The sequence below is a fragment of the Mustelus asterias genome, chromosome 22 (genome assembly GCF_964213995.1).
Source record: "Mustelus asterias chromosome 22, sMusAst1.hap1.1, whole genome shotgun sequence".
Classification (NCBI taxonomy): Eukaryota; Metazoa; Chordata; class Chondrichthyes; order Carcharhiniformes; family Triakidae; genus Mustelus; species Mustelus asterias.
Genome location: NC_135822.1, coordinates 23,726,463 through 23,742,212, shown reverse-complemented (window position 1 = coordinate 23,742,212; position 15,750 = coordinate 23,726,463). Strand labels below are relative to the sequence as shown.

The window sequence follows — 15,750 nt, the reverse complement described above, 5'->3', positions numbered from 1 at the left end:
GTTGTGTGATTTCAAGAAGAAATTTGATATAGCTCTTGGGGCTAAAGGGAGCAAGGGACATGGGAAGAAGGGGGAAATCAGGATATTGAATTTGATGATCAGCCATGATCAAGATGAATGGCGGAGCAGGCTCGAAGGGCCGAATGGCCTCCTCCTGCTTCTACTTTCTATTAACAAAATGAATATACATAATTTCCATCAACTGATATTTTGATAAACTCAATTAGATCAAGGGAAGGCATGATAGTGGGCATACTGGAATCATCAGCAGCTCCTCCTCCCCCACCACGTCCTCTCTAACATCGACAGTAAATGTGACCCACTCGCCATGAAAACCAACACCACGGCGACCCCACCCTCTCATCAAAGAGCAAGTGTGTGGGACAAACAACCAATTCATTTTGCATCTTGGAATAAAGCATGGCATGAAAATACATTACAATGCTTTGTGTGTCAGCCATGGCTCAGCTGGTAGCATTCTCACTCCTGAGGCACAAGGTTCTGGATTCAAGTCCAGGGTTTGAGCACAAAAACCTACACTGACACTCCAGCTCAGTGAGAGAGCACTGCACTGTTGGAGATGCTAAACTCCATCCGCCTGCTTGGATGCACATTAAAGATCCCATGGCATCACTTTGAAGAGGAGCAGGGGAGTTATCCCATGTCCTGGCCATTACTTATCCCACGATCAGCATCACTAAAAAAATAGTAACTGCATTACTGCTTGTGGGAGTTCATTGCGTGTGAATTGGTTGCTGCACTTCCTACAACAGTGAAATATTCATAGAATCAGAGAATCCCTACAATGCAGAAGGAGGTCATCCAGCCTGCACTGAATAGTCCCACCCAGGCCCTATCCCCGTAACCCCATGTATTCACTCTGCAAATCCCCCTGACACTCAGGGCAATTTAGCGTGGTCAATCAACCCAACCTGCACATCTTTGGACTGTGGGAAGAAACCAGAGCACCCGGCGGACATGGGGAGAACATGCAAACTCCACACAGTCACCCAAGGCTGGAATTGAACGCGGGTCTCTGGTGCTGTGAGGCAGCAGTGTTAACCACTGTGCCACCCACTTCCCTTTAAAAGCATACAATGACTGCAAAGCACTTTGAGACATCCAGTGAAAAGTGTGTTATAAATGCAAGTCTTTCTTTACTCTGGGACATAAAGCGACTTGCTTGTCCTGCACATTCATTAGGACAGTAACAAACTAAATTACCCCATACCCAACCACCAGATTAAGACCGCCCATTGATGACAGTTTGATCTCCCCTCCAGTAATTTCAGATCATTACCACCCCATTCTCAAATCACTCCTGAAACGTTGGTGATATAATGACGTATAATCAAACCCTTTTGCAGTATTGTTAGGTTGTGCAGGGTTAACCCTCTGACGCTTGCCCTTAGCTGAACATCTACCCCAACTGGTTAAGTCAGCTGAAATTAAATCATCCTTCTTTGCTGTTGTTCCTTGTTCAAGTTAAGTATCAATAAATATTAATCATTCCGTCTAATGCTCAAGGTATGTGTTATTGATTTGTTATCTGTGAGTAATTAGTGTTGCATGAGCTGCACAGTATACACTTTTCCTAGAATCCCAACCTGCTTATATCATCTATCTGTGGTGTACAGCAGAAGCATTTTGTTTAATGGAACTCAGAGGTGCAATTGTTCCAACTCCAGTTGTTCATCTCTGGGACCTGTGTTCAAATCCAGCTGAAATTGTTGGACAAAGGTTTCTTCTGTTGACTAAGCCCTGTATGCGATGGCATGCCCTGTTTTGAGAGTTGCAAATCTGTGGAATTCACTTTCCAGGGTTGAGGTGGAAACTAAGACAGCATTCAGAATTAGATTGTGTTTTCTCTTTGCCCTGTGCTGTTCTGCAGATGGGTGTGCAGCCACAAGATGCTGAAACAGTCACCAAGACACCCATACACTACTGTGGCAAATTCAACTTTCTAGTGAGTGTTCCTGTCATAAACAACAAACAAATGGGCAGAAATGTACACAAAGGAGCTTTGAAACATGATATTTCATGATAAATCTTTGTGTTTTATCAAGTTGAGGAACGGTAGCACAGTGGTTAGCACTGCTGCTTCACAGCTCCAGGGTCCCGGGTTCGATTCCCGGCTCGGGTCACTGTCTGTGTGGAGTTTGCACATTCTCCTCGTGTCTGCGTGGGTTTCCTCCGGGTGCTCCGGTTTCCTCCCACAGTCCAAAGATGTGCGGGTTAGGTTGATTGGCCAGGTTAAAAATTGCCCCTTAGAGTCCTGAGATGCGTAGGTTAGAGGGATTAGCAAGTAAATATGTGGGGATAGGGCCTGGGTGGGATTGTGGTCGGTGCAGACTCGATGGGCCGAATGGCCTCCTTCCGCACTGTAGGGTTTCTATGATTTCTATGAGTTCACTGAATCCCAAATCTTGCCACAGCAGGTGGTGGAATTTGAATTCAATTTAAAAAAAATCTGGAATTAAGAATCTAGTGATGACCACGAAACCATTGTTGATTCTCAGAAAAACCCATCTGGTTCACCAATAACATTTAGGGAAGGAAATCTGCCCTCCTTACCTGGTCTGGCCTACATGTGACTCCAGAGCCACAACAATGTGGTTAACTCTCAAACGCCCACTAACAAGGGCAACTAGGGATCGGTAATAAATATTCTCACCCGTCCTTTTCTTCTCCTGAAAGGTTCAGCCCTTTGATGACTTGTTATTCAGATGCCAAGCACCTCAGATGTACAAATGGCTAATTCTTAAGTTACTTCTTGCCCCCCTTGAAATCAAGACACTTCATTAAGACTTTCTATTTTGGATGCTCGGTACTCTCTGCATCAAGCATCCCCAGGTCATTGCCATCATGTGTCAGGTGTAGATTACAGCTACCACTATACTCAGGTCAGGCACAGCACATCTTAGATACAATAAAATCTCATGAACAGTGCACGTGACCCTTCTTCACTCATCCCAAACGCTAAACTTTTCTTGTGCGAACAGATGCTGGGAGCGTTGCTATTATTCTTTTGGTTTTTATATATATGGCATTCTCAATGTTTTCTTCTCCTCGCAATATTATGTTTTGTTCGATGTCACAGGTTAGGGGGCGGGGGAGTAAGTGGCTCATTTGAAACCAGGAACTGGGTCAAGGTTTGTGATATTACAGAATCGGTTAAATCGTGGCCTCCATAAATTGAATTCAATTTATTGGAATCCTGAGCTTTGTTCAACTCCTCCCAGGTTAGTTACTTTCTCAATCAATTTATCAAAACAGCAGCTCTGAAGCTTCTCAGTAACCAGACTGGTAATTTACACACCATATCCAAACTTTGGGGACTTTGTGCATCAGGAAAATGTCCAGGGCTAGGCACATAGCAGCTGCTGCACTATTAATTTAAAGCCAGGGTTATGAAGCACTCCTATGGATGATGATGACTTGATTCAGAATGTTTTGCAATGCAACAATCCAAAAGCCATAGCATAGCATGCAGGAGAAAATTCAGACACCAACAAAAACTCATCTTCACATTATCAAAATATCACGTACCAACCGACTCAAGAACAGCTTCTTCCCTGCTGACATCAGACTTTTGAATGGACCTACCCTGCATTAAGTTGATCTTTCTTTACACCCTAGCTATAACTGTAACAGGACATTCTGCACTCTCTCATTTCCTTCTCTATGAACACTATGCTTTGTCTGTATAGCGTGCAAGAAACAATATTTTTCACTGTATGTTAATACTTGACAAAAATAAATCAAATCAAAATCAGATGCTCAGCATTTTACGATTCTACAAAAAGTAAATAATTTGCAATTTTTAATGTTACAATGCCAGGTTTGTTGCTTTTAATAAATCCCTTCCTTCCCCCACTGTAGATCCACATCCTATGATGCCTTCACTCAGCTGAGTTGAAGTCAGAGTTTCTGGGGAAAATTTGTCATTATCCAAATTACTTTTTGCTGCAAATGCCAATTAAGGACCTTCAAAACATTCCAAAGATGATTGATGATCATGCTGACACCAGTAAATCATCACTCAGAGATTCAAGGTGATGATATGTTTCAAAACAAATACTATGACAGCACAGGGTCATAGCACGAGGGGAGGGAATGGCATGGGGAGCTGGAGGGATTGCTCCACAATCAGGAAGCAATTATTTGTAGGCTGAAGAACTTTAAACACTTTGAGGGTGCTGAGGTTGGCCTGCCGCACAAGCTAAAAAGGGAACAACAACTTGTATTTATATAGTGCCTTTAATGTAGTAAACCATCCCAAGGTGCTTCACAAGAGATTCACAGGTCAAAGAAGCTCATGGACTGTCTCTTGGACATCACTGTCAACAAATGTATATCCCCCTATGTTTCATGTACATATGGTCATGACATTGAATATTAAGTTGATCCAAGCCCTTGAGCACAGGCAATGAGAGTGGATGGCATGGTGCTAACTGTCCCATAACCAAGATGAGACGTTTGGGTGGTGGAAAAGGGCTGGAGCCAATCTCGTTAAGAAGAAGGAGGTTTAAGAGCATATTTATGAATCTACTGAATTTTTATGCATTGGTTATGTGGAATTTACTAACGGTCTAGTCATGTGGTGTACAAGGAGCAATCATGGCAGCTGCATGATACAGAATAAGGTGGATGGGGCCATTGCTGCGACGGAAGAATCAGAAATGACAGTGTGGAGATGTTTCCAGGATCTGCTTGCTGATCCCAGAAGCTCACTGGTTGAATATCGAGCCTGCAATGACAATTTCAGGGGTTCTCAAACCATGGGTACGACCATTGCCCCATTGGGACAGTTATTTGGGGTCACGAGTTCCAAGCGGAGACTCTGGTGGGACAGTCCTGGGATTGCATTACACCTGAGTGCACTGTTCTTAATTTCAAGACTCCATCAGAGTTCAAAGTGACTGTGAGCAAAACTATCAATCCCCATTCAACAACACCTCACCCACACCCCACCGATTCACGCTCACTCCCATTCTCGCTCCAGGGATGCGCCAACTTTTAAGCATTAAAATGAGGCCACAGCAACAAAACATTTAGGAACATTTATTCTATTCTTCTATATAACCGCTGGACAGTGGTCTTTGGTTCAGTGATGTGATTGGTGCAAGGGGAGAGATGTTACAGCACGGTGCGGCACGGTAGCACAGTGGTTAGCACTGTTGCTTCACAGTGCCAGGGACCCGGGTTCGATTCCCGGCTTGGGTCACTGTCTGTGTGGAGTCTGCATGTTCTCCCCGTGTCTGCGTGGGTTTCCTCCCACAGTTTGAAAGACGGGCTGGTTAGGTGCATTTACCCGAACAGGTGCCGGAGTGTGGTGACTAGGGGAATTTCACAGTAATTTCATTGTGACACTCATAAATAAACTTTAACTTTTACAATGCAACACTTATCAACTGTGCTTTCCCAGCATTTTCTATTTGAACAGTTGAGGAATCCAGAACTTACCATCTTTCAGTGAAAAGGAAACAAGATCCTGAAACAGAAGGACAAAAAAATTAGAGTGAATAGCTGAGTTCTTCAAAAATCAAATAAACATTTTACAGAAACGTTCACACAATCGTGTGTGAACACCAACGGAATGTTAAGACGACAATCAAAAATGCGATCTGGGATAGCAGACATACAGAATGCGTACCTGAGTGATCAGAATTGGACTGTCCTTCAAAGCCGGTTCTTTTAGCAGGAGGTCTGCAAACGTGTCTGTTCCTTCTCCTCCCATTCCGTTGGCAAAAGCCTCCATGACAGGCAAGACAGATTCTGAAAGCTGCAGCCAATCTATGAGCCCTTCAATAAATTTCATTCTGAACTCCCTACAAAACCAAAGAAACGTATTTAGTGGCCTTTCTTTAGTAAAATTTGTCCAGTACACAGACTTGCACCCATAATTTGCAAGCATGCACATATCCATGCATATTAACAGACCTATATACAGGCACATGTGCAGTCACACAAACATATCAATGTACATACATGAAAAGTACTTGTGCATTTGTACACATGCATCTCACCTGATCAACATGTAAACCTTTTAAAGGTAAACCAACAGCTTCAAAGGAATCTGACAGAGTGCCAGAATAAGCTGACAGCTCATTATTTGAAGAGGAAAAAATAGCAGGGTTAAGGCAAGGGAATGGCACTAGGTGAGTTGTTCTTGAAGAGAGCAGGTACAGACATGACAGGCTGAACAGCTTCCTTCTGTGACCATTCTATAGAAACAGTCCTGAATTTAGACCAACAGGGGGGTCAGACTCAAAGCTCTGTGGGGCATGGGTTGGCACAGTTGATAACAGTGGTGGCTTGGCAGCACAGTGACACAGTGGTTAGCACTGCTGCCTCACTGCACCAGAGACCTGGGTTCAATTCCAGCCTTGGGTCACTGTCTGTGTGGAGTTTGCACGTTCTCCCCGTGTCTGCGTGGGTTTCCTTCGGGTGCTCCGGTTTCCTCCCACACTCCAAAGATGTGCGGGTTTGGTTGACTGGCCATGATAAATTGTCCCTTAGCGTCAGGGTGATTAGCAGGGTAAATATGTGGGGTTACAGGGGTAGGGCTTGGGTGGGATTGTTGTCGGTGCAGGTTTGATGGGCCGAATGGCCTCCTTCTGCACTATAGGGATTCTATGACTTAGAAATTACAGAAGGAGGATGTAACTTATGGAGGAATGAGAATTATTGGCTGTGGGTTCATACTTGCAAACATTTTGTAATTTGACAAGTGATTGGCTGCATTTAATTCTATTTTGGAATCTACTGTAATTCTGAAAGTAAATCTCAGTATTTTCTATTAAAGAAAAACAAATCATTTCAATCACACTTAGTTCCAAACCGTGGAAATTCTACATGTTTAGTGGCATGAAATGATCAAATGAAGCCAGTTAATACGCTCACACCAGGGAACATCTACCTTGTCTCAAAAAAGCAGTCGCAACCATCATCAAAGAAAATAAACTTCACATAAGGCAACAGCGGGATATAATTCAGAAAGTGCCTTTTGAAAGATAATACAAGGTTTTTCGAAGCTGCGTTTTTGAACCTTATGTGAGAAACTTTGCCAGGGACAACTCTGAACAAACACATCCAGATCTCAGTTCAATCTCTTTTGCCTCAAATTTAGGTAAAAAACAATGGGAAAAAGTAACATTGATGAATTAGTTCCAGTGCTACCATCCAATTTAACTGGTTCTAACTAAAGTCTTGCTTTCTAAATGATCTGCTTCGTTATATTGATCGCCTCTACTACCAGTGAGAAAAGCTCCTTTTCCTTTTTAACTTCTAATAGCTAAATTTAAAGTTTAAAGTTTATTTATTAGTGTCACAAGTAGGCTTACATTAGCACTGCAATGAAGTTACTGTGAAAATCCCCTGGTCACCACACTCAAACGCCTGTTCGGGTACACTGAGGGAGAATTTAGCATGGCCAATGCACCTACCCGTACATCTTTGGAGTGTGGGAGGAAACTAGAGCACCCGGAGGAAACCCACACAGACATGGGGAGAACGTGCAGGCTCCACACAGACAGTGATCCAAGCCAGGAATCGAACCTGGGTCCCTGACGCTGTGCATACGCACACGCACGGATCAAAGTTAAAGTTTATTCATTAGTCACAAGTGGGCTTACATTAACACTGCAATGAAGTTGCTGTGAAAATCCCCTAGTCGCCACATTCCAGCGCCCGTTCAGGTACACTGAGGGAGAATTTGGCATGGCCAATGCACCTAACCCGCACATCTTTGGAGTGTGGGAGGAAACAAGGGCACCCGGAGGAAACCCACGCAGACACGGGGAGAACGTGAAAACTCCACACAGACATTGACCCAAGCCAGGAATCGAACACGGGTCCCTGGTGCTGTGAGGCAGCGGTGCTAACCACTGTGCCACCCCAGTTCAGCTTGCTGAGAACCTCTCCAAATTACGTAAAGGAGCCAGTTGATAACAGCGCATGAAACAAAATGGAAAGCCACTAAAAACTGATCCTTTGTTCAACAGCTGCTACTGCCCCATATGGACTGGTCTCAATTTTCATCCCTGGTCTGGACTGTTGGGGCAGCACTAGGACTACAGCAACTGGCCTCAGTGCTCCACAGTTAGGATGGGGGGGGTGGGTGGGGTGGAAATCGGCTTGGATTCCCTTGTCTGATTGATAACCGACGTTCCATATTGGAAGTGTGTGTTTGTGTAGTGGATGCCGATCTAAGATGCTCAGTAGTAAGCTGCTGAAAGTCAGCGTCCTACAGCAGAGGACTAACCTGTGCTCCTCTTCAGAAAACAGCAATGACAGTGTAACGCCACACAGGCCGCCATACGCAAACCTGCCTGGCTCACTCAGCAGTCGGCCAACCAGCTCCAGTGGCTCCTTCTCTTCACCCGAGATGTTCATCTTCAGACGGCTGTTAGCTGCTCCGACCTGGTCAGTGATGTGCTCATTTTCAGCTGGGATTAGAGAAAAGGAATTCTTTTTTTAATAAAAAGAAACCAACAAAAATAAAGAGAAAAGCGAGAACAGCATTAACATGAAACAAATGCCATTCCATTTCCTGATGATTATTCTGCAATAGGTCGGTGGCAATAAATCGCACTCATTAATTATTCTGTGTGGACGGGACTGAACATTGACAATATACAACACAGCATGCTGCAAGATGCTGCCAACAGTAAGCTGAACTTAAAAAGAATAAAAAAGCCCCCGTGGAATTCACATTATACACCACAGAAAGTACCAAACACAGCAGAGTGTTTTCAAATTAAATTTTAGTGTTCAGTTAACAGTAATAACTCAGTAATGACTCAACCATTACTCTTGGAGCTAAAAATGTCACCTGAACTCCTTAATCAGGCCATTACCTTCTAATGAGATCCAGGTATACATTGTTCCATATTGAAATGATCCCTACATTTTTGACAGCATGCACGCTCAGCGGCGGCAATGCAGATCTCAGTAAGGAAGCGGGAACTTCTTACAATGTTCCTCGAACTTGAGGCTGTGAAAAATTCAGCTCGCGGTGTGTTCATTAACCTTGTGAGCAGGTTGTGACTTCAAATTCACAGATGCCCTGTAGTGAAGTGTGAAATATGATCCAACTGTTCGTTTTTTAAAAAAAAGGTTTCTCAAAACAGGCTCCACAAGGGCAGCGGGAGCTGAATCAATCCGGTACCCAAACTTGAGCAGGACTAGATTTACATTTAGGGAGAGATGAAGGAAATCCGAGTTTACTCCAGTTCCCTATTTAACGGCTGTGCACAATCAGTTGGCAATTGAATGATTTCCGATAACACACAGACTCCTGATACAGAGGAAGAGGGTTATGTGCTTTCTACGCTAACTCAAATGGGCTTAAAGTTTATTTATTAGTCAGGCTTACATTAACACTGCAATGAAGTTACTGTGAAATTTCCCCTCGTCGCCACACTCCGGGCGCCTGTTCGGGTCAAGGAATCTAACCAGCACATCTTTCAGATTGTGGGAGGAAACCAGAGCACCCGGAGGAAACCCACGCAGACACGGGGAGAACGTGAAAACTCCACATAGACAGTGACCCAAGCCAGGAATGGAATCCGGGTCCCTGGCGCTGTGAGGCAGCAGTGCTGACCACTGTGCCTCCATACCGCCCGAGGTGCAGAGAAAGCTTCCGAGGATAAGTCTCTCACAATAGTTGTTAAAATGCATTCAGTCAAACAGTCAATGAGCCAGAATCCACAGAGCCCCATCTCAGTTGTGACGAACCTCCCTGGCTCCACACCTCACAGCCAGTTCAACAGACTGCATGAATTTTACCTGATGCACTTTTGCACACTGACCTCAAACAAGGTTGACTGGCCCTTAATTGTCCCTGAACCACCTCTTGCCGAGGTACTACAGGTCAAGTATCCTTTATCCATGCATCCAAATGCATCGAAAAGAAAATTTTTTTTTTGCACGGGAAGTCTGTGACCCAAGCCGACATAAAACTCACTGAGCGGACCAGACCTTTTAGCGTGGGAAGTCTAGTCGTTTCCTTTATCTTATGATTTTTGTGGTTATTTAATACTTTTGTCAAATTTGTAGACCATAGCTAGCTTAGGCTATGGTAATGTAATTAGGTCTGGGCCTACTGTATATACGGTACATATATACCACATCCAAAAACTGAAAATATCTGAATACCGAAACGTAATCGGCCCCTAGGGTTTTTAATAAAGAATACTTGGCCCATTGAGATAATCAGTACTGCAAGCTCATGGGTATTAGATATCCTAATGAAAGAAAGTGCATGCATTTATATAGCTATATATCACTACATTAGCATGTCCCAAAGCACTTCACAGCCAATTAAATATTTTTGAAGTATAGTCACGTTGCAATGTAAAAATCGTTCGACAATTTTCACACGGCAAGGTTTCACAAGCAGCAATACAATAATGACCAGATAATCTGTTTTTGTGATGGGGGTTGCAGGGTTGATATTGACCAGGACACTGGGAGAATTCCCCCGATCATCTTTCAGACCTAATCGAGAGGGCAGATGACAGGACCGCAGTTTAACATCTCATTTGAAAAATGACACCTCCAAGAGTGCAACACTCCCTCAAGTCCTTCACTGAATTGTCAGCTTGGATTATGCGTTCAGGTCTCTGGAGGGGAGCGTGTGCCTACAAGCCTCTATTAATGAATCAAGGCGGACACCTTTTAGTCCTGGATTGTAACACTGGGTTTGCCAGGTCTCCCTTGGGAGGTTATGATTCTTCATTCATTGGCCCCTCATCCTGAGATTGTGTTTAGATTTCCAGTAGGCAGAAACAATCACTGTCCATCCTATCAAGAGTGTTTAGGGGCTCCAGATTGGACTACCTGAAAGCTTGCCTTTCTATGCAAGTCGGTGCTCTATACAAGCTGATTGTTAACCCGAGATACTGCAAAAGCTCTGGGTCCTGACAATATTCCAGCAATAATACTGAAAATTTGTGCTTCAGAACTTACCATGCCCCTGGCCAAGGTGTTCCAGTACAGCCACACACTTGCATCTAACTGGCATTGTGGAAAATTGCCCAGTTATGTCCATAAGAACAGGACAAATCCAACCCAGCCAATTACCACTACATCAGCCTCCTCCCGATCATCAGCAAAGTGATGGAAGGGGTCATCAACAGCGTTATCAAGCAGCAGTTGCGCACGGACGCTCAGTTTGGATTCCGCCAGGGTCACTCAGCTCCTGACCTCATTACAGTCTTGGTTCAGACAAGGACAAAAGAGCTGAACATCAGAGGTGGCTGCCTTAGACATCAACGCAGATTTGACTGAACATGACATCAAGGAGCCGTAGCAAAGATGGAGAAAATGGGAATTGGGGAAAACTCTCCGCTGGTTGGAGTCATACCTGGCACAGAGGAAGATGGTTGTGGTGGTTAGAGGTCAATCTTTACAGCTCCAGGACATCTCTGCAGGATGTCCTTAGGATAGAGTCCCAGGCCCAACTATCTTCAGCTGCTTCATCAATAACCTTCCTGTGTGAATGCAGTTGCTGGTGCACAATGTTCAGTATCATTCGCAGCTTCTCGGTTACAGAAGGAGTTCATGACCAAATTCTGCAAGACCTAGAAAATATCCAGGCATGGGCTGACAAGTGGCAAATAACATTCATGCCACACGAGTATCAGGCAATGACTATCTCCAACAAGAAAGGATATAACTATAGTCCCTTGACATTCAAGAGCATTACCATCGCTGAATCGCCCACTATCAACATCCTGGGATTACCAGAGAGCAGAAACTGAACTGGACTAGCCATATACTGTAGCTTCCAGAGCAGATCAAAAGCTTGGAATCCTGTGGAGTAACTTGCCTCCTGACTCCCCAAAGCCTGTCCACCATCTACAAGGCATTAGTCAGGAGTGTAATGGAATACTCTCCACTTGCCTGAATGAGTGTAACTCCAACAACACAAACTGGACACTATGCAGGACAGTGAAGCCCGCTTGATTGCTACCCTTTCCACAAACATTCAATCCCTCCACCACTGACGGACAGTGGCAGCAGTGTATACCATCTACAAGATGCATTGCATTATCTCACCAAGGTTCCTTAGGCAACACCTTCCAAATCCACGACCACTACCAGCTAGAAGGACAAGGGCAGCAGATATCTGGGAACACCATCACCTGGAAGTTCCCCTCCAAGCCACACACCATCCTGATTTTGAAATATATCACCATCCCTTCAGTATCAGTGGGTTAAAGTTCCCTAACAGCACTGTGGATGTGCCTATACATGATGTGGAGATGCCGGCGTTGGACTGGGGTAAACACAGTAAGAAGTTTAACAACACCAGGTTAAAGTCCAACACGTTTATTTGGTAGCAAAAGCCACACAAGCTTTCGGAGCCTTAAGCCCCTTCTTCAGGTGAGTGGGAATTCTGTTCACAAACAGGGCATATAAAGACACAAACTCAATTTACAGAATAATGGTTGAAATGCGAATACTTACAGCTAATCAAGTCTTTAAGATACAAACAATGTAAGTGAAGAGAGCATCAAGACAGGTTAAAGAGATGTGTATTGTCTCCAGACATGCCTGCAGGAAAGGATGTCCCGAGGCATGGTGCATTGGGGAAACCATGCAGACGCTGCGACAACGGATGAATGAACACCGCTCGACAATCACCAGGCAAGACTGTTCTCTTCCTGTTGGGGAGCACTTCAGCGGTCACGGGCATTCGGCCTCTAATATTCAGGTAAGCGTTCTCCAAGGCGGCCTTCACGACACACGACGACGCACAGTCGCTGAGCAGAAACTGATAGCCAAGTTCCACACACATGAGGACGGCCTCAACCGGGATATTGGGTTCATGTCACACTATCTGTAATCCCCACAGCTTGCCTGGACCTGCAGAGTCTCACTGACTGTCCTGTCTGGAGACAATACACATCTCTTTAACCTGTCTTGATGCTCTCTTCACTCACATTGTTTGTATCTTAAAGACTTGATTAGCTGTAAGTATTCGTTCCAACCATTATTCATGTAAATTGAATTTGTGTCTTTATGTGCCCTGTTTGTGAACAGAATTCCCACTCACCTGAAGAAGGGGTTTAAGGCTCCGAAAGCTTGTGTGGCTTTTGCTACCAAATGAACCTGTTGGACCTGGTGTTGGTAAACTTCTCACGATGTGCCGATACCTGAGGGGCTACAGTGGTTTAAGAAGACAGCTCACCACCACCTTCTCAAGGGCAACTAGGGATGGGCAATAAATGCTCGTCTAGCCAGCCACACCCAGGTCCTGTAAATTATTTTTTTTTTAAAAATGCACAGCACTCAATACAAAGTCATTTCAACATTTTATAAAGCTAATTTTTAACCACAGGCTCCTAAGTTCTGTCCCTCTGGCAATACAAGATGGAAACTTGTTTCCCCTGTGCTTTTTCCTAAAATCCTAAAATAGTGCTTTCAGTTGATGGAAGCAAGCTGACAATTTAGCTTTAAACTGAAGATAAACATAGATGTTTACCCTGTCATCAATTTGCCAATGAGCTGGATTTATTTGAAAAAAACGGAAGATTCATTGCACACATTAGTATCACAGTAAATGTTGGTGCCATCAAAAAACATGCACTGAATATGTGGTTATGTGCAGTGCTCTGGGCTTCATACTGGGTGCTACAAGAGGTTGTAATGGAGGATACAGCAGTCAGGAAACCCATGGCATCTCATGGGATTGAACTTGGAACTTACTTATACAAACAAAATGATTTTTGCCAATCAGATTTGGATTCAGTGGCCATGAATTCAGAGAGAATTGGCAACATAGAATCCCTACAGTACAGAAGGAGGCCATTCGGCCCATCGATTCAGCATCGACTCTCTACAGAGCATCCAACCCAGGCCCTATTCCCCTAATCCCACATACTTATCCCACTAACAGGGGAGGTGATGGCCTAGTGGTATTATTGCTAGACTATTTATCCAGAAATTCAGCTAATGTTCTGGGGACCCGGGTTCAAATCCTGCCACAAGCAGATGGTGGAATTTGAATTCAATAAAAAATATCTGAAATTAAGAATCTATTGATGACCATGAAACCATTGTCGATTGTCAGAAAAACTCATCTGGTTCACTAATGTCCTTTAGATAAGAAAATCTGCTGTCTTTACCCGGTCTGGCCTACATGTGACTCCAGAGCCACAGCAATGTGGTTAACTCTCAACTGCCCACGGGCAACTAGGGATGCGCAATAAATGCTGGCCAGCTAGCAATGTCCATGTCCCGTGAATGAATAAAAATCCCCTAAACTACACATTTTGGGACACTAAGGGGCAATTTACCATGGCCATTCCACCTAACCTGCACATCTTTGGAGTATGGGAGGAAACTGGAGCATCCGGAGTAAACCCACGCAGACACAAGGAGAACATGCAAACTCCACACAGTGACCAGAATTGAACCCATGTCCCTGGCATTGAGGCAGCAGTGCTAACTACTATGCCACCGATGCATGAGTTGGGTATGTGGCCTGTTTTGTGTATTTATCAAGAGGGTGTGGGTATGACTCAGCGTAATACCTCAGTGGGAACAGTTATTATTCTGGCTCAGGGATAGAATGGATGCTACCGGGACTTGATGGTTTGAGTTATAAAGAGAGGCTGGATAGACTGGGATTTTTTTTCCCCTGGAGCGTAAGAGGTTTAGAGATGATCTTATCGAGGTATATAAATAATGGATCGGGTAGGTAGTCAACATCTTTTCCCACAGGCAGGGGAGTCTAAAACGAGACGGCATTGGTTTGAGGGGAGAGATACAAAAGGGTTCAGAGAGGCAACTTTTTCACTCAGAGGGTGGTGATTGTCTGGAACAAGCTGCCAGAAGTAATAGTAGAGGTGGGTACAATTTTGTCTTTTAAAAAGCATTTAGACGGTGACATGGGTAAGATTGGTATAGAGGGATATGGGCCAAATGCGGGCAATTGGGACTAGCTTAGTGGTAAAACTGGGCAGCATGAGCAAGTTGGGCCGAAGGGCCTGTTTCCATGCTGTAAACCTCTCTGACTCTATGTACGGGGTTAGGTGGTTTAGCTGTGCTAAATTGCCCCTTAGTGTCAGGGGGGCCTAGCGAGGGTGAATATGTGAGGTTACAGGGATAGGGCCTGGGTGGGATTGTGGTCGGTACGGGCTCGATGGGCTGAATGGCCTCTTTCTGCACTGTAGGGATTCTCTGATACTGAGGATGTTAACAGTGGGTTATTATTACAGGTGGAGTATTGACTCCTGTGTTTATTTACCTGTGCTGGGTGGGTTTTGAGTACTTTGCGGGTGGAGGCGGACATTACAGAGTCTGTGTGAGGGAGGGGGAGGCGGTTATCCGCTCAGTAATGAGTTACTGAGTGAACAGCGGCTCTGTTTCCCGGCTCCCCGGGGTGAAGGCCGCAGCCTCGGGCTGGCCTGGCAGTTAGACCCGGTCTCAGGGGGAGGGGGACGCAGGGTGGGAATTACCTGCTGGAGCCGTTCCCGAATTTCCGCCGCCGCGTCCCCCAGGAGCGCGCACGCACAATAGGATATCGGGGCGCGCACATGCTCCCGGGGGGGGGGGGGGGGGGCGCGCTGGGCAGGCGGGAGCGCGCACGCGCGCGGCTGAGGGCAGTGACTTGGGTTCAGTCTGAGGCTCCAACTCATTGGCAGAATCACCCAGTCTTTAGAGTGCAGGAGAAGGCCGTTCAGCCCATCGAGCCTGCACTGGCTCCTCCAAAGAGCCCTCTGCCTAGTCCAGGGT

The 15,750-nt window shown here is 45.0% G+C and overlaps 1 protein-coding gene across 3 annotated transcripts in view; it reads right to left on the bottom strand.

The window, feature by feature from the left end:
- The window catches only part of tmco4 (transmembrane and coiled-coil domains 4), a 44,384-nt gene extending 28,839 nt beyond the window's left edge, over positions 1 to 15,545 (bottom strand). The window contains exons 1-5 of one of the 3 annotated variants that reach the window (XM_078238542.1): positions 15,474 to 15,504; positions 11,372 to 11,588; positions 8,267 to 8,450; positions 5,657 to 5,831; positions 5,467 to 5,494 (exon numbers count right to left, since the gene is read on the bottom strand). In XM_078238542.1, coding sequence (XP_078094668.1) covers positions 5,467 to 5,494; positions 5,657 to 5,831; positions 8,267 to 8,397 — 334 coding nt within the window. In that variant the 5' untranslated portion in view covers positions 8,398 to 8,450; positions 11,372 to 11,588; positions 15,474 to 15,504. Of the gene's footprint in view, positions 1 to 5,466; positions 5,495 to 5,656; positions 5,832 to 8,266; positions 8,451 to 11,371; positions 11,589 to 15,262 lie in introns of all 3 variants that reach the window. The other 2 variants (XM_078238540.1, XM_078238541.1) reach the window with 2 other exon arrangements.
- Positions 15,546 to 15,750: the final 205 nt, after the last annotated feature.